The sequence below is a fragment of the Sminthopsis crassicaudata genome, chromosome 4 (assembly GCF_048593235.1).
Source record: "Sminthopsis crassicaudata isolate SCR6 chromosome 4, ASM4859323v1, whole genome shotgun sequence".
NCBI classification, from domain to species: Eukaryota; Metazoa; Chordata; class Mammalia; order Dasyuromorphia; family Dasyuridae; genus Sminthopsis; species Sminthopsis crassicaudata.
Window position 1 is genome coordinate 373,785,398 of NC_133620.1, and position 19,046 is coordinate 373,804,443.

The window sequence follows — 19,046 nt, forward strand, 5'->3', positions numbered from 1 at the left end:
GAAAACAGGTAAAGGAGAGATAATCTTAGAAATAGTGGACTATCTGACAATCATAGGCAGCATTGCTCCCTTCTCCCTCAACCTGGATATCATATTCCAAAACATTGTATTTCAAAAAACATGATAACTGTCCAGGTTTCTTAGAAACAGAGGACAAAGTAAAAATAATTTCAAGAGAAAAAGTTTTAAGATCTTACTCAAGTAAAAATATTTCTTGAAAATTAGAATGAGTCAGAAAAGAAATAATTGCACAAGTCAACAAGAAGCAATGGAACAAAAGTAAAAAAGTGAAAAAAAGAAGAAAATATAAAGTATCTCGAATTAAGAACAACTAGCCTAAAACATATGCCAATGAGGGATAATGTAAAAATCATTTTGTTGTAGTTTTCCAGCTGTGTCTGACTCTGTGACTCCACTTGCAAAAGTAGCAAAGGTACTGGAATTATTTGCCAATTCCTTCTCTACTTCATTTTATAGATAAGGAAACTAAGGCAATCAGGGTTAAAGAACTTGTCCAGAGTCACACAGTAAGTGTCTGAGGCCAGATTTGAACTTGGTAAGATAAATTTTCCTGAGTCTAGGCCATATACTCTATCCACTGCTCAAGAATCACTGGATTAACTCAAAACCTTGACCACCATCAAAAGCCTACAAATCGTATTTGATGAAAATAAGAATAAAAACTGGTTAGATCTCTGAGAATTGGTACACAAAGTGAAAATAGAAAGAATCCAATAGTCATGATAGGAAATAAAACCCCAAAATGAAAACTCTTACAAACATCATTCCTCAAATCCATAATGTCTAGATTAAAGAAAAATAATATAAATAACCAGAAAAAAAAAAAAAAAAAGACTTCAAGTACCAAAGAGACAGGCAGAATCACATAAGGTTTGGCTTCTATGTATCTAAGGAAGAGTTGAACTTGGGATAGAATATTCCAAAAGGTCAAAGATAAAGGCTTAGAGCCAAAAAATTAGATGTCTGGCAAAGTGGAAAAAAGTGGCAAAAAAGGAACCTTTTAATGAGATCATAAATAGATTAGAGGAACAGAGGATAGTCTATCTCTCAGACCTGTAGAGGAGGAAGGAATTTATGACCAAAGGAGAACTAGAGATCATTATTGATCACAAAATAGAAAATTTTGATTACATCAAACTAAAACGTTTCTAAAACAATACTAATGCAAATAAGATTAGAAGGGAAGTAACAAATTGGGAAAATATTTTTACAGTTAAAGGTTCTGATAAAGGTCTCATTTCCAAAATATATAGAGAACTGACCCTAATTTATAAGAAATCAAACAATTCTCCAATTGATAAATGGTCAAAGGATATGAACAGAGAATTTCATTTAAAATAATTGTAGGCAATATAAAGTATTTGGGAGTCAACCTGTCAAGACAAACCCAGAGACTACATGAGCACAATTACAAAACACTTTTTACACAAGTCAGATTTAAATAACTGGAAAAATATCAATTGCTCATGGTAGGCTGAGCTAATATAATAAACATGACAATTCCATCTAAATTAAGCTACTTATTCAGTGCCATGTCAATCAAACTGTGAAAAATTATTTTGTAGAGCTAGAAAAATAATTGTTGCTATAACAATCTGGAAGAACAAAAGTTCAAGAATAAAAAGAAGTAATGAAAAAAATGCAAAGGAAGAGGGCTTAGTCATACCAAATCTAAAACTATATTATAAAGTGGTAATCATTAAAGAAATAAGAGTGGGGGATCAGTGAAATAGGTTAGGTACATAAGACACAGTAGATAATAACTATAGGAATCAAGTGTTTGATAAACCAAAGACTTCAGCTTCTGGGGAAATTGGAAAATAATAAGCAAGAAACTAGTACTGACTGACATCTCACATTGAATACTAAGTTAAGACCAAAATGGGTACATGATGTATACATAAAGAATACCATAAAGCAAGTTAGGAGAGCAAGGAATATCTGTCATATCTGTAGAGAAAGGAAAAACTTATTATGACCAAATGAAATAGTGAACATTATGAAATGCAAGATAGATAATCTTGATTACATTAAATTTAAAAGTTTTTGCACAAAGCCAATACGACCAAGATTAGAAGGAAAGCAGAGAGCTGAGAAACAATTTTTACAGTATTTCTGATGGTCTCATTTTTCAAATATATAGAGAACTGACTTTTAATTTTTGACTTTTGATTTTTAAGAATGCAAGTCATTCCTTAATTGATAAATAGTCAAAGGATATGAAGAGGCAGTTTTTAGATGAAGAAATTTAAGCCATTTAATCATATGAAAAAATGCTTTAAATTACTATTGACTAGAGAAATGTAAATTAAACAATTCTGAGATACCACCTCAGATCTATGAGATTGACTAATATGGGAGAAAAGGGAAAAACGATAAATGTTAAGAGAGGACGTGGAAAAATTGGAACATTGATGTACTATTAGTAGAGTTGCTGGAGAATAATTTGGAACTCTGTCCAAAGGGCTATAAAACTCTGCATGCCCTTTGATCTAGCAATACCACTACTAGGTCTCAATCCTAGAAAGAACATAAAAACTGGAAAGGGACCCATATATACAAAAAAAATTTGTAGCAGCTCTCTTTGAGGTGGCAAAGAATTGGAAATTCCCCAATTGGGGAATGGCTAGACAAATTGTGGTAGATGACTATGGAAAACTGTTGTGTTATATGATGAGCAGGTGGATTTCAGAAAAATCTGGAGAGACAAGAACTGATGCTGAGCAAAGTGAGCAGAACCAGAACATTATACATAGCAATAGGGACATTATACAGATGATCAACTCTGATAAGACTTTGTTCTTCACAGCCATATAGTGATCTAAGACAATTCCAAAAGACTCATGATTGAAAATGCTATCTACATCCACTAAACTATGAATCTGAATACAGATTGGAGCATACTATTTTCCCTTTTGTTATTTCTTTTTCATGTGTTTTTGCTTTTGTTGTCTTTTACAATATGTAAAATATGGAAATGTTTAATATTAATTGTACATGTATAACCCACATCAGATTGCTCTCTATCTTGAGAGGAGGGCATTATAAAAAGTGGAAACCAAGATCTTATAAAAATAAATGTTGAAAACAAATAAACTAAAAAAAATTGAACTCAGGATCTCCCTAACTACAAGCCCAGCACTCCTAGCATCATTGTACCACTTATTTTTTATGCAGGTGCAAGCTTTAACATTTTATGTATTGGAAATTGTTCATTTTTTCTACTTCATCTCTTCTGTGCTAGGCCTTTCCACCTATCCATCACTTCCATTTATTTTATTTTATGCTTCACCTTTCCTTTTAAGGCTTTTTCCAACACTTTTGGCCACATACTGATGCCATTCCCATACTTGGCACCCTTGTTGGTCTGTCTTGACAGGTGCTAGAGAATATGAATGTATGCAGAGGGAAATCTTCAAGGAGAATCCAAGGAAGGATCAGTCTCCTGGGGTCTCAACAGTCTGGGTGGGCAACTTACTCTGGAATTTTCAAAGGCGTTTGCTAAGGGAATCATTGTAGGGTAGGGGAGGAAAGAGACTTATTTCTAAACCTTTACTAGAACTTCCAACTTACAATATAAGTGAAATGATGCCAATCCAGCAGTAACCTGGAAGACAACTGAGAAATGGTTTCCATTTTTAAGACAACTCATCTGCACTGGAAAAAGTATGAGATTAACAGCCTTAAAAAAAGACAACTGAGGGAAGAGGAGCGTGAGGGCAGAACTGAAGCTCTGTCTGAACCCTGGTGCTTGGCTCTGCATGAAGTTACTTCTTGGCAATAATTTCCCATCAGCTCTGGTCCACTGGAGACTGCTGAAGGTACAAGCTGGATATTGTCTGAAGCAGTGTTTCCACAACTATGGTTCCCACATCTCCAGGAATGTGAAGGCACAAGCCTGCTTGGAATCTGGAGAGATCAGGTGTTGTCAGCTGGCCAGCTGCTGCTACTTGGTGGTTCCAGGGCTTGAGTTAGAGCTCTTGTCCAGCTGGCCAGGACTTCTAGTACATGGGACAATCAAAACTCAGATCAGAGCTGTGACCTCATCTCTGGCCTGAAACTGGACATAACCCTCTGATTTCCAAGAGACTTGGAGTCCCTTTCCACCTGGGTCAGAGTGGTGTGACTTCAGGATAATAGTAGAATGAGACTTTTTTCGGATGTAATCAATATGTCCATTTATTTTGCTTTTCTATGCATGTTAACAAAGGTTTTCCTTTTCTTTTGGGGGGTGGGGGATGGTAGTTGAAGAGAAAAAATAGATTTTTATGAATTAAAAAAAAAAAGATAATTTATGGTGATGAAGAGATCACGGATCAAGCTGTAGCCCCACCACTTACTGAGTTAGTTACTTTGGGCAAGTTACTTTTCTCTGTTTATGCATCTGGAAATTAGGAGTTTAGGATTAGATAATCTCTTAAGATCTCTTCTGAGTTACATATTATATATGAATCTTTAAACAGCTACACAGAGAAAACACAATGGTCTCCAAAGAATAGAGTTTCACTCATCATACAGCTAGTGCTGAACAAGCTGTACCACATAACCAACTCATCACCAGGAAACAAATGTATGATAGTAAGAGTTAAGCTGGCCATGTGACAAAGTGGGATGACAGATAATGACAGTTTCCCACTAGTGTTATTCTAATGTCAAGAGGAAATGAGGAAGACCTCTAGCACTACCCCCAAGGATGAACTTTAATGGGGAGATTAGTCAATTCCAAAGGATGGAAAGGCATGGATGGATTAATCTAACATTTGGAGGGAACATTCATTTAGAGTCATATACATTTAAGTGCAACAAATATGTATTAAGTTCTCACAATGTAAAAGATAATTGAAATCAGCCTTTTGTCATATGGGAAAATAGCATTTAAAAATATTTTGCCCTGATGGCACTGCACTGGAAAAAGTATGAAATTTATAGCCTTAAAAAAAGTTAATGGATTTTGTCTGTATAATTTGTTTTCAAGTGAATGAAATCTGGCTCCCATAAGTCAGTTTTCTGTTTATAAATCTATAATTTTGCGGGGGATTGACATCAACTTTACTTATTTGTTTCTGGGATCTGTTCCCTCTTTCCTCATTTGAAATATTTTCCAATGGGGCATTTACTTATTAGCTGTTTTTCAGCATCCACTGTTCCTCAAAGATCATTAGCTGCTATTAACATAATGATCACATTTGCAGTTCATGAACTTTTGTCTAGTTAGTTCATCTAGAGCAGGAGGCTTGAAAGGCAGCTAATAAGCCTCCCTCTTCAATTCCTTCAACCATATTTGTTTTATATTTTCTGGTTTGAAGATCTTTGATAAAAAGGGTGGAAGCAAACATCTGTTAATGTTAAACTGTCTATTCCAAGCAAGGCATTTCTCTCCCTATTATCTTCTTATTCCAAGTTGACTTAAAATAATGTTCTCCTTTTGTTAACATTTTTTACTAAGTCCATTCTGGAGTTTAGCCCTTCAGATGCCATTTTTACAGGATCTAGCTCCTTTTTAAATATATGTTTCTGCCTCTCTGTGCCTGGTACATTCAATAAATGCTTGTTGACAGATTAAAAAAAATTATATATATATATACACAGACACACACACACATATATATGTGTGTATATAAAATATATATAAATCTGAACTCAATGAAAAGAAGTTGAATTATTTATCAGCAGATTTTTGATAGCCTCCTATCTCTATTACTGCTTTCTTTTTAGGGACTAAAAGCCATGGCATCATACATAATTTTGCTGGACTTCTAAAAGACTGCTTTCATAAAAGTCCAGGGTATAAAATCAGTTATTGGGATTTGGTGCTTTTATTCTTCTAAAATCAGACCCTCTTCCCCATATTTGACTGTATCAGCAAATTTATTTCTCTTATCTAAAGTCTAAATGAATATTTTTCTAATACTTCTTTCTAAACTGGAATGGGACTTATATATTACAATTATTCTCTATATGGGAGTAGCAAAGAAGTTGGTTTGAAATTCAGATCTAATGATCTAAAAATGGAATGGGCCACCATTGAAGGAATAATTATAATGGGGAAGATTCCTATTTAGGTAACTAGTGGATTAGATAGTCTCTGAAGCCCCTCCCAAAGCTAACATTCAATGATGGCAAGCTGTTTTTTCCTCAACTACCAAATTTTAAGAATTCACTGTTTTTCTCTCAGGGTGCCTATCACTTTCTCTTCTCCTACCAGTCCTTTTTCCTTGATGATCTGAAGTAATTTGCCTTGTTTCCTCTACTGCTAAGAAAATCCTGATTGTGTCAAGCTAAAGATCTAAAGTTCTCTTAGTGGTGTGAAAATCAGGGAACTCTATAACTTGCTTAAATTCTAACAAAAAGTAGTAAGATTTGAACCTTTTGGATTCAGCATTCTTATGACTAGACTTTAACAGCAGCCACATTTATATAGATCTTCGGAGGAAAACATTCATTGAGATGAATCAATGAAATAAAGAGAAACATATATTATTTAAGCACCAGTTCTATGACTAGCCTGGGCATAATTGTAATCTTACTTAACAAAAGTCTCTAGAGGTCAAGTTTTTTATGGCTTCAGAGGTCTTTTCTGGGCTGTTATCCCATATCTATTCCAAAAGTTGTCATTCATATGAACATTTTCTCATAGTAGCAGAAGTAGAAGTGTGCATGGGGGGAATCTAGAAAATTTTCATATTTCTGGTCTTTTACATTGACAGGTTCTCCTCCCCCCAAGTTGGGGGGAAGGTAAGAGGTACACAGGTTCTGAGCTGGATTAGAAATTAGAAATCCCTTCCCACCTTCTTTGGTGACAGACAGAAGGGAAAAGAGAAAAAAAAATGGAAAGCTCACCACTCCACAGTTAGGAAAAGTTTTCCATTTAATACTAGACTTTCAAGGATTGAGATGCAAGCTTTTTATGCAATTACATCCAATGTTAAAATTGGTAATACATAATTTACAAAGATTAACATCAAAACAATCATCTATTTAGATATGCTTTTGTAAAAAGGAAATATATTAGCAGCATTTATATTTTCAGCAATCACACAGCCTACAAACATGCAGACTAAATCCGTATCTATTTGCAGTAATGTAGTGCTTCGCCCCGTGTTTCAAACACCAAAACCCACCCAACAGTTGGGGGTTCTTTTTATTTCCGTTATTATAAAATAACCGAAAAATAAAAAAAGGCATTAATTTCTACACCAGTAAGAAAAAACAAGTTTTTGCACTTACCTAACATTTGATTGTCTAAAAAACGTTTCGGTTTTTAGTCTTTCAACAAAAGAAAGATAAAATGACAGAGCGTAGTGTCTTTTGCTTCTGTTTTGCATTTTACAAAGTTTTTTTTTTTTCTTTTGTGTTTTTTTTTTTTTTAAGTGTTTAACACCATAAAGGAGACAATTAATTTTATTTTCTCTTTCTTGTCACTTTCCTGCTTTTGACTAAAAGGAGACCCCCGAAATTCCCCTACTATCCCTCCCCAACATCCCCCCACCCCCAACAACGAAAACCAAAAGAAACCACCCAAATGGGCTTGGACATGCGATTTTTCCAACTCCACACGTGAGTATTTTATACCCAGGTCTCTTAGTAATGTACAGTGCTTCTCTACAGTAAGAAAATACTCCAAACTATTTTCTTATTTCTCTCTTTTTTTTTTTTTAATAAAATATTTATTCTGCTTTTTCTCTGCTTGAGGGGGATTTCTGTATCCCCCTGTATCTTTTGTTTTATTTTTTTCTTCAAGATTGACATGGAAAGGAGAAAAAAGGATTCAATGGAATGGGGAGGAGAGGAAAGTCAATGGTCTACCTAAAGGAATTAGAGAGAAAAAGAAAGAAGAAGAAGAAGAAGAGACAGACAGACAGAGAGAGAGAAGAGAGAGAGAGAGAGAGAGAGAGAGAGAGAGAGAGAGAGAGAGAGAGAGAGAGAGAGAGAGAGAGAGAGAGAGAATCATCATTATAAGGGGGAAATATACAATTAGGACTGCATTGGTCCAATATTTAAAAAAAGGAATAGGGACAAGTTAACTATTGTATTGCTTACCAATCACGCAGCAGATATATATATATATATGTATATATATATATGTATATATACAACTTGGCACATTTAAAAACGGTCTTTTTTTTTCTTATAAGAACATCTAAAACGTATATGAATATGTACGTCTTGAGAGGACAACAAAGCAAAGCTTAAAAAAAAAATTTTTTTTTTTTAAAGAGACAAGTGTATTCTAGTAACCCTTGGCCAGAAGGAAAATGGGAAGAAAGAGAGGTGCGTGGGTGGTGAACCCCTAAACCAACTTCATCTTAGACAATCAGGATGATAAAGGGAAATAGAAATGTGAATGAGAGCAGAGAAATACACTGTCTCTTTAAGAGATGGATAATTTGACTGTACAGTTAAGAACACAAGAGTAGTGTTTTCAGTTGATAATCTACAGCTCACAACAAATACTCTGGAAGGTGAATACTGCTTGACATTTCATGTAGTGACATGGGGGAGGATTAGAGTTTTTTTCATTTTTTTTTCCTTTTTTTTAAACGGATATCCATTCGCACAGCACAGCAGACACACAAGAACCACAGCGCATCAAAACAAACAGTACGTGTGCTGGCGGGACCTGGCCTTCCCTTTAGGAAAAAAAATAGTCTGTAGGAATAAAGGGCAAAACAATTATAATTACACTTGATGGAGCCACCTCTTCCTTGATCCCTTGGTGGCTCTCTCTTTATACCAAGACCCCATGGGTGGGTAGGGTATTTATTACAAGTCAAGAGTAAGGGGTAGGGAGGTGGTTGGTAGTTACAAGTGCTTAGACTGTCAACTTATATTTTATTTTGAACTAGCTGGGGTTAGAGGGGAGAGAAACTTTTTTTTTGTAGCTAGGAGGAAACCCTGGCTGCTATGTCTTTTCTGTGGGAGCTCTAGGAGTATAAGGACGGCTGGATTTTGAGTCAGGGATACCCCCTGGCAGTGCCCATAAGGTTAGAGAAAGTTATAAGAAAATATAAGTCTAAGGGAAGGTACTGCAAAAGTGCCAATAGGCTCAAATGTGCAACCATTCCCTTGTTCTAACCCTCCATTAGTCCTCCTCTGGATGGGGATGTGGAGAGGAAAATAAATTACACTAGACTGTCTTGGACAGCTCTCCCTTTTCATCTTCTCCATTCAGTACCTAATGTCAGCTTCATGGCCCTAATCCCCTGCCTGGAGGGTCCTCTTCTTATCCCTGAATACACTCAAGTGGAAGCTGGGTCAGAAAGTTGGGTTGACTGGCAATGGGTCCCAGCAGCTTGAGGTCTGGCTTCCAATGATCACTTTCGGAAACTGCTCTCTGGGATAAGCAGAGTACGTCTTCGAAGCTTTCTTCCTGATCCTTCCTCCAGCAAGTATGTCACATCGATGGCTAAAAAGAGAGCCATGGAACTCAGTCAGGTGCTGACATTATTTCCAAAGATCTTTCTTCCTCCAAACTTCTCAGCTTTTTTCACCTCCCTCCATGTACCCGTGAAATGGCTCACTTCTCCAAGCCTAGACAGACTGGCCTTTCTCCTATAAAGTCTTGGGGAATGTAAGTATGGTTTTACCTCCAAATTATAACCACAAAATGACAACTAGTTTTTAACAATGGCTTATATAGGGCACTTAAGTTATAACCATCATTCCATGAGTTGAAGAAGGAAACAGAGGTATGATATAAATGTTGTTTTTGGTATTTCCCGATTTTAGTAAAAAACTATATTCCCTTAATTTACCACCTTTTTATCCCAAATATCTTTTATTCTTTTTTATTTTATTTTTTTGCTGAAGCAATTGGGGTAAAGTGACTTGCCCAGGGTCACAAAGCTAGGAAGTGTTAATTGTCTGAGACCAAATTTGAACTCAGGTCCTCCTGATTTCATGGCTGGTACTCTACCAACTGCACCAAGCAGCTGCCCCACCTTTTATTCTTAAAGGACTAGATCTTTCCTAGTAGTAAAAAGTCTTTACTGTATCACTGTTCACTTCACTGTGACATTCTGCTGGTGGTAGTATGTTAGTCTTTGTTTCTTTGTTTCTTTCTTTCTTTCTCTCTCCCTCTTCTCCCCCTCCCCTCCCCCCTTCCTTTCCTCCCCCACACTCTTTAAGTGACCATCCCACAATGGCCATTTTCAGTCTTTTTTCTTGAAGAAACAATGCAGATTTCTGTAAGGAACTATTCTGCCCTTTTATGGTCCCTTTCTAAAATTTTTTTTTACTCTACTTTAAGCTAAAAAGAATAATTTTCATAATTCTTACCATTTTTCCCAGGGATCTTCTCAAGGAGGTTGAGCAGAATCTGGTTGAGTCGCTCTCGTTGGCTGTGTCTCCTCTCTTCAGGTGTGCAGGACCTCTGAGGCTCCTGTCTGCCTTCATCTGCTTTCTTTTCACCCTCAGCTGTTTCACCAGGTGCTACCTCCCGATCAGGTTCTTCTAAGGTGGGCATCTCATTGGCTGCTTGCTCTTGACTGGCAAGTACTTCTTCAATGAGTGGTAGGGCATCATCCTCCTGGCCTAGGTCTTTGATGGGTGGCTTTGACCGTTCTGTCTTCCAGGATGATCTACGGGGACGATGCATAAGTTTAAGTTAAGTTTAGCAACATAGTGGAGAAAAACAAAGGGAGAATAATGAAACAAAGTTGGAGCCTGGGTTCCTCAGATTCCATTGAGTTTGGAGACCCGGTTCTCTCCCTCTCCCCCTCAACTGATCCTAATTTTGCTCCAGACTTGATTGATATGTTAATTAATTTACTGATGTTTTTTTGGACTTTAGTTTCCTCTTTGTAAAATGGAAAGAATTCATACCTAGAAGGCATAAGGAAATTAGAGACACTAAAGAAAATAACAAAAACCTAGAGTAATGGTGGGCATTTCATTCTACTATCCTAAGTCAATTCAACACAATTTAACCATATCAACAACCCAACAATAAAGATAATTTGTATTGTGCTTTTAATTTTTCAAAAGTACTTTAATTTTGATCAATCCTGTAAGGCAGGTAGAGTAGATACTACCATATCCATTTGACTTGAAGAAAAACTAAGACACACAAAAAGATTACAAAGTTTGACTAATAGATTACTCTCCATTCTCATCCCTTTCCCTCTGGACAATTCACCAAAAAGCAAATATTAACTATTTACATACAAAGAACTCTAATAGGCACTATAGTTAGATACAAGACTGAAATAGGAAACAGTTCTTGGCCTTAAAGAATATGGAACTTATTAAAAGGGATGATGTATGTACACATATAATATTATAAAATCTTACCCCTGGCTACTTAAAAGTTCTGTCCTTCAGGGACCTGCTTTTTTCCCCCGATATGAGAGGCATCTACAATGGTACATTAAGGGCAGTGAAGAAGGTTATGGGCATATATAGAGACTATTATAAGTTTGTTCTGATTTCTAATCCAGTTTCTTCTTCCATCTCCAAAAAAATTTTGATTCTGAAATTTCCTTTGTTTTAAATTCTGTTCTTCTTTAAAGCATTGGCTGGGCTATCTTCACAAAGGATCCCAATCCCTTATGAGGTAGTTCCTCTTTTATTCCACTTTTAAATTCTCAGTTTATTTATCTGGATCTTTCCCTTCTCTAAGTAACTTACCTTCCTCCATTCCTCTTGTAGTTGTCTGGGACATAATGAGGCTGCAACAAAGAGAAGAAAGAGATGAGAAGCATGTAGAAATGTGTCAAACTGACTGAGAAGACCTGGTCCCAATTCAAGTTGAGGCGAGGTGAGATTAGAGCCTTGGCTCTCCATTTTCTAATGAGTTAATGTCTTTCTGAAAGACAGCATGGTCTAGTATAGAGGTTGGTAAACTATGGACCTGGCCCTCTGCAACCATTTTTATACCATCCATGAATTAAGAATGGTTTTTACACTACAAAAACAGGCAGCAGTACTTTGCTGACCCCTGATTTAGTAGAGAGTTACCTTTAAAGGAGAACTATCTGGATTTTATTTCTACCTCTAATGCCTATTGGCTCTGTCACCCCACTGAAGTCCCCACTTGTCAGCTATCTAGGCAGCTCTCAGGATTCAGATTGTAGAGAAGAGGCCAACTTGCATTGAAGAGGAACTTCTTAGACAGGAGTTGCCTATAACAATGAAATCACAGGCTCAGTTCCTATCCATAGATATCTTACAGCTTGCCCTTGAGATGTGAGAAAGAGTCAATGTGGTCTAAAGCACTAAATATAAGACTGGAAAACAGGAACTTTTTGGGACCTGCTCTTAATCTTCTCTACTGTACCCTCCTGAAACTGGGCACATTTATATCTTCTGATTACCCCAGCTCCTTTTTAGTACTGGGTTAAGGAATCAGATTTTCACCGATAGAAAGGCTTCTTAGCCAGTGAAAAAGGATGGGCACAGCAAGAATTCAGATAAAAATGACAATTTAATTTTATCATAATTTAAGAATGATTTCATTGTTCACACAGAAATATATTAAGTAAATATAATTATAATTATTTGCTTTAATATATATTGATGAGGTTTTTGAAAAAACCTTGTTGGAAATTAATTTTGTAGCTTCTTGTTTGCTTGAGATAAGTATAATCCTGGTCTAAAATTAGGAGACAGGGGGCAGCTAGGTGGTGCAGTGGATAGAGCACCAGCCCTGAATTCAGGAGGATCCAAGTTCAAATCTGGTCTCAGACACTTAACACTTCCTAGCTGTGTGACCCTGGGCAAGTCACTTAACCCCAGCCTCAGCGGGGAAAAAATAAAATAAAATAAAATAAAATTAGGAGACAAATAATATACTGATTCAAAAACTAATTTCTCTGTAACTTGATGTGTAAACTACTATTCTAAAACTCAGTGGGATAATGGGAAGGAGGTAAGCTTACTGAGAAATCTCTCTTGGGAGTGAGCTTCTTGGGGAAGTGGTCAAAGGCATAGGGTTTGGTGCAAACGGGATAGCGGTTCCGATGAATCTTGTAGAACAGGTGGGCTGATTTATCAAGCCGATAGTCACAGATATATACATCCTGCTCTTTTACTCCTTTGGGCCTTCCTGAAATCATAAGACATCAGAGATTCAATTTCTATCACCTTCTTTTATTCCAAATTGCTCATTAATCCCAAACACCACCTGGATGATAGGTAGCAGTGTCAGTCTCTTTAAGTAGGTAGCCATTATTGTTCCACAGTTCCCAAGGTCACAATAGGGACTAGGGAGAAGGTAGATTCCAAAAACACAAAAAAATAAATGAGGGATAAAGGGTTAAGAATATTTTGGAACTAGGAAGAGTGATAGGGAAAGTGGCAGAAAGGAGCCACTATGAAGGAAAAGGGTTACAAAACAGGAATGATAGAAATAAAATGGGGTATAATCTGAGAAGTTTATTTACTTTTTAAAAAATAACTAATGGATGTCAGTGCTCTAGAACTCTATGGAATTGTATGAAATGGGCAGTATTCTCTGCCTCTTGGGATGTCCTTATTCTCATTTTAGCTTTAGGATGTTCTGAGAAACAGACAAAAAGAACAGGCTTCTTTAAGTATTATTTGGGGGTGATATACTTAAGAAGCAACAGTAGGTAAGGAAGAAGAGTAAGCAGCAGGTTTTATTAGCTTTCCAAAAATCTTTGGAGAATCCTTAATAGAAGACATAAAGACAGCAATTAATGGGGGACATTGGGGAGAATCTGAGTCAAGAAAGGGGTGGAGCCTGAAAGCTCTTAACCTAACCTCAAATACTTACCTTTACAATATGTATACAGATCTAATACGCAACAGGTCCCCACCACAGCCTCCAGAGGAATGATTTCATATAGTGGCACTCGGAATAGCTCATTGTGATAAAATCGACGTGATGGGGAGTGGTGGGTTTCATGGGGACGAAAATAATGATGACCAAAGGCAAACCGTTCCTCTCTAGGGCAGAGAATGATGTGGAGGAAAGAGAAAGAGAAATTTGGTTGATGGCTTGAAGCAAAAAGCCTAACAAAAATAATCAGTTTTATGCCTTGTTATTATGCAGAAACAGTTTCACGAATTGGACCTATGAACATACTTTTCATTCTTCCAAAGCTTCTCAATGCGAAAGATATCAAGTTTTTCCCGGTTGATATGGGATAACAATCGATAAGACTGACGGACTGGGTGGCCATCAGGGGTTCTCCGACTATCTCGCATCAGGTACACACAGTCACCTGACAAGAAAATAAAGAATACATATGACTTCAGCTGTGGGAAAAAAACTTTAATAGATCCTCTCAAATCACTCTCTCTCTCTCTTCCCTTTTTCAGTCAAAACTCCTTGAAAAAATTATATTTATTACCTCTGTTTCCTCTCTTCTCATTCTGCATTTGGCACTGTAACTATCTGATCATTCCTTTTCAGTCTCCTTTGCTGGTTCATATATTCACATCATGCAAACTGTCTAACTGTAGATATTCTATAAGGTTATGAGCTAAGTCCTCAATTTAAATAGATGCCAGGGATTTGGCTATCATCTCTATGCAGCTGATTTCCAGATCTACACATCCAGGCCCAATTGTTCCTTTGAGCTTCAGACCTGTATCACCATTGTCTATTGGATATTTCAAATTCAATGCCCTGAAGACATCTTAAACTCAACATGTCTAAATCCAAATTCATTATCTTTCCCTCTAAATCCTCTCCTCTTCCAAATTGTCTTATTTCTGGTTAAGATATCATTATTTTTCCAGTGTCTCAGGTTTACAACCTTAGCATTATCTTGTATTTAGCAAATGTAATCAGCTACCCAATCTTTCCATTTCTAACAACATCTCTTACATATGACACATATGTGTCATTTTAATTCAGGGCTTTATCACCTCTCCCTCCCCTAGATAATTACAACAGATTCTTAGTTTTACTGCCTCAAATCTCACATCACTACAATCCATTTAATATACAAATTGCCAGATAGTTTTCTTTAAGCACAGTGCACACACACACACACACACACACACACACACACACACACACACACTTTATATTGATATTGTATACATGTGGATGTATATAATCTAGATATACTTTCTCCCCAATTAGATTGCATATGTACATACACACATAGATATATGTATTTATCTCCATATGTACTTTATCCCCCAATAGATTGTAAGCTCACTGTAAGAATAAAGGCCACTTAATACTTATATAGTGCTTTAAAGTATTATAGCGTTTTACAAATATCTCATTTTAGTCTCAGACCAATCCAAAGAAGCAAGTGCTATTATTATTCCCATTTTTAAAGATGAGGAAACTGAGGTAAGATAGAGGTTCAGTGACTTGTCTAGGGGTCATGAAACTTTTAAGTGTCTGAGGTGAGCTTTGAACTCACGTTGTCCTGATTCCAGGTCTAACTTCCTAATCACTGTGCTACTTCACTGCCAAAATTTTACCTAAGTATCTCATTTGATTCTCATAATAATCATGTGAGCTGAGTACTATTATTTTTATTTTATAAATAAGAAAAACAATCTGAAGGAGGGTTAAATGACTTCCTTATGGTCACAGAGTTACTAGGTATTTGAGTTGGAATCAAATTTAGGTCTTCCTGATTCTAAGGTAGGAGCCATCTAGCAATCCCAAATTAATTCTAGTATCACCATTGTAATGCATAATTATTTGACACACAATGAGTACTTAATAAATTCTTTTTGGCTGACTTATTTTTGCTGCTATTTGTCAGGCATCCATGGATTCAACATGAGTTTATACTCTGAGAATGTAACATAAACTTTAAAGTGGACAGGAGGGGAAGTCCTAGAAAGAGTTCTGAGAATGCTAAGAGCTGAAGAGGTCTAAATAATAGTTTTGTAGTGGTGAAAATCAATTGCATGTCATGGGAATGAAGTAAGCTATCTCCTTTTCCTAGACCCACTTTTCTTTGCCTCTCATATTTTAAGATCTTGCTTCATTTTAAAAGGGAGATAAGTTGTTTTCTTCCATTGATAAGAGTGACTTGAAACATGGACTGGATGAAAAAAACTATAAACACTGTTATCAAAGTTTAAATGGACAACTCTACAAAAATTAAAAGCTTCTTAGAATTTGAAAATGTCAGCAAGAATGGATAGGGCTAAGTTCCACATGTCTACCTTGACGTAGCAGCAAATCATCCCGGAGTAGACAGATGAAGTATACACAGCCAGGTTGGGCATAATGGGGCCGAGGTATCATGGGCACTTCCTGGTGAGAGGAGGAAACCAAACTGTCAAGGCTAGGTTTCTAATTACTTTTCAACTAAGTTTCACTAAAGAGAGGTAAGAAACTAAGATTTGTATTCTATGCCTACCAAACATTAAGTTCAATTATATTAATCCACCAAGGATTGACTAAGAGAAATTTCAAACTCACTTTTGAAAAAATAAACTTCTGAGGAAAGATTAAAACACAGATATAGTTTGGAAGAGAGATTGAAGATAGTCTATGTCTCAAAAAGCCATATAAGAGAGTGGCAGCGACTTGTTCTGCTTTATTAATAGAAAACAAGAAAAAATGAGGTAAATACAGGAGGTATTGAGGCAACAAAGTGAACTTTTTGTATTGTTTTTAAATGAAGGAAAGGATAGCATTTCTTTTCCTGGAGATATTTTAGAACAAGAAATCCTTTAATATATGTGGATTGTAGATAAAGTAACAGAGAAGTATGATTATCATATTTGTTACACAAATGAGGCCCAAGAATTTGAAAGCATAGTGGGGGGGAGGGGTGAAGAACAGGTAAGGTCATATATGTCATAGCTCTTGCTTTTTAGGTCGCAGAATACTGACATAAAGTTGCTTACCCTATCCACAGGCCTTGGATCACATTGTTCACAGAGGTAATGTTCTACATCTGAGTTTACTCCCATGCAATCACAGTGCTGCCACACCTGCAGAAAAAAGCTGAAATTAGCAAAGAAGTTCTCAGATTTATTGAGGAAAGCTCTGCTGAGAATGAAACCAATCAGGCTAGAACCTTTGGATCTCTTCCTCCTGCTTAGTAGAAGCAAGACCATTCATTATGATGGTCAAAGAAAATATATGCAGGAGCTAAGGGATTCAATTGGGGAGACAGAAGCAGAGTGGTAGAAAGGGAAGAAAGAATGAAAATATTTAATAAAGAAGCAAAACAATTTGGTATAAATGCAAAAGAAGAGGTCACATGTCTAGAGTACTTTAAAGTTTACAAAGGGCTTTCCTTACTTATTCAATACAATCTTTCTAGATACCTGTTGTAAATATGCCCCCCCCCCTCCCCGAAAAGACTACTGAAGCCAAAAGAGGTTGAGTGACTAATCTAAAATCAGTCAATAAGTACTGGAGCTAGGATTTGAATTCAGTTTTCTCGATTCTAATTCTAATCATTTCCCAATCATATTATGCTACCATTGCCAAGAGACTGGTAAGATGTAAATCTGTGCAAATAAAACGAAGGGATTAAAGGAAGGAGACAAATGACTATTTTGTGTTTACCACTGTAATTTTCCTAAGGATATGAAATAGATACTTCCAATAATATTTATATATCTTGCATATTATCGATATTATTTCTCATGTCTACATAAGTTGTTACTTACTTTTACATATTTTTCAGGTTGAAATCTTAGTATTGTACCTTCTGTTTTCTGATTTTATTCTTCCAAGTTCCCTTTAAACACAAATTTACTAGTTTCCCTTCACAAAGAAGTACAGAAAATTATAAGCATAGAGATATGTGTAGTGCCTTGCATGTAGGCCATTAATGAATGTTTGCTAAACTGAATAGGAAAGAAGGATGAATAGCAAAAGATGCTGGAAACCTTTATACAGCCATAATACATAGGGAGAAAATAGGATGACTTGTGGAATATCTAAGTCAAATAAAGAGGCAGAGATTTGTTGCATGAAAACACACCTTATAGATCAAAAAATTTTCCATCCTGAATCTTACCATGCACTTGTCACACTGAATCATGAGGCCTTCATCCTTGTAGAGGCCACAGATACAGCGGATAACATCATCATCCTTCTCGTGCCCATTTTCCTTCTCACAGACTGAGGTTTCGCTGCTGTCTGCCTCACTTGCTGTCTCCCCCACAATCTCATCAATTTGAGCTGATGCCTCATGCCGTGCATTGTAGTATGCTTTGCGTAGTCGACATACATCTCTCCCAATTGGGGACTTGCGCCCATAGTATTTCTGAGAGAGAGAAGAAACAAGCCAATCTCAGTCTCCTTAAGTTTTGGTTTCCAAGTATGCCTGAAGTGGAAGAATAAGTGGCGTTGTCTTCCCATTTTGGTTGGAACATTTTTGGAACAGTGCACAATACACTAGTAGGAACTTTATAATATAATGATTTACCAAAGTTGAAAAGCAATGAATTGAAAGCAGATATGATCTTCAAAGCCATTTAGTGTACCCACTTTGATTGCCATGTAAATCTTATTATTCTCTATCTCTGTCAGTAATCCTAAAGCCTATTTGATAAAAAAAAAAAAAAAAAATTCATTTCATATTGTTGATATTAAGGGACAAGATTACATCAATTTTATGAAGCTTTTAATACATGTAATGGTGATGTTAAGTTTTAACTCACAATAAGACACAAATCCATTAAATAATGGACTATGTTATAATAAATTCTACTATATGAACTTCTGATTACTGTTTTGAAAACTTTCATATACTCTCCCTACTTGTCAGTTATTACTTCTTATTTCCCCCTTAGAACCATATCCACACCTCCACTGAAGCTAAACAAGTATCTTGTTCCCATTATTCCTCCTTGACCTTCAAATTTTTGTCTAATGCCATATAATGACAATTCTTTGATTCCTTTAGATCACAGCTCTAGACTACCTATGCCTTCTCCAAAGGTTCCACTAATACTACTATTTACACAATCTCTAACTTTTTTCTTCTTCAAGGTACTTCCCTAATACATTTATTATTGCAGATTTCTATGTTTCCTTTGTCTCAGTCATTGTAACATACTGCACAGAGACTATATATCTAACTTTTAACACATGTTCAGGTATTATAGAATTCCTT

The 19,046-nt window shown here is 36.2% G+C and overlaps 1 protein-coding gene across 1 annotated transcript in view; it reads right to left on the bottom strand.

Annotated features, from left to right (window-relative positions):
- Positions 1 to 8,679: 8,679 nt before the first annotated feature.
- The window catches only part of ASH1L (ASH1 like histone lysine methyltransferase), a 128,522-nt gene continuing 118,155 nt past the window's right edge, over positions 8,680 to 19,046 (bottom strand). The window contains exons 18-26 of the mRNA XM_074262220.1: positions 17,946 to 18,194; positions 16,819 to 16,905; positions 16,129 to 16,219; positions 14,069 to 14,207; positions 13,757 to 13,929; positions 12,900 to 13,066; positions 11,650 to 11,690; positions 10,300 to 10,601; positions 8,680 to 9,427 (exon numbers count right to left, since the gene is read on the bottom strand). Coding sequence (XP_074118321.1) covers positions 9,336 to 9,427; positions 10,300 to 10,601; positions 11,650 to 11,690; positions 12,900 to 13,066; positions 13,757 to 13,929; positions 14,069 to 14,207; positions 16,129 to 16,219; positions 16,819 to 16,905; positions 17,946 to 18,194 — 1,341 coding nt within the window. The 3' untranslated portion in view covers positions 8,680 to 9,335. The remainder of the gene's footprint in view (positions 9,428 to 10,299; positions 10,602 to 11,649; positions 11,691 to 12,899; positions 13,067 to 13,756; positions 13,930 to 14,068; positions 14,208 to 16,128; positions 16,220 to 16,818; positions 16,906 to 17,945; positions 18,195 to 19,046) is intronic.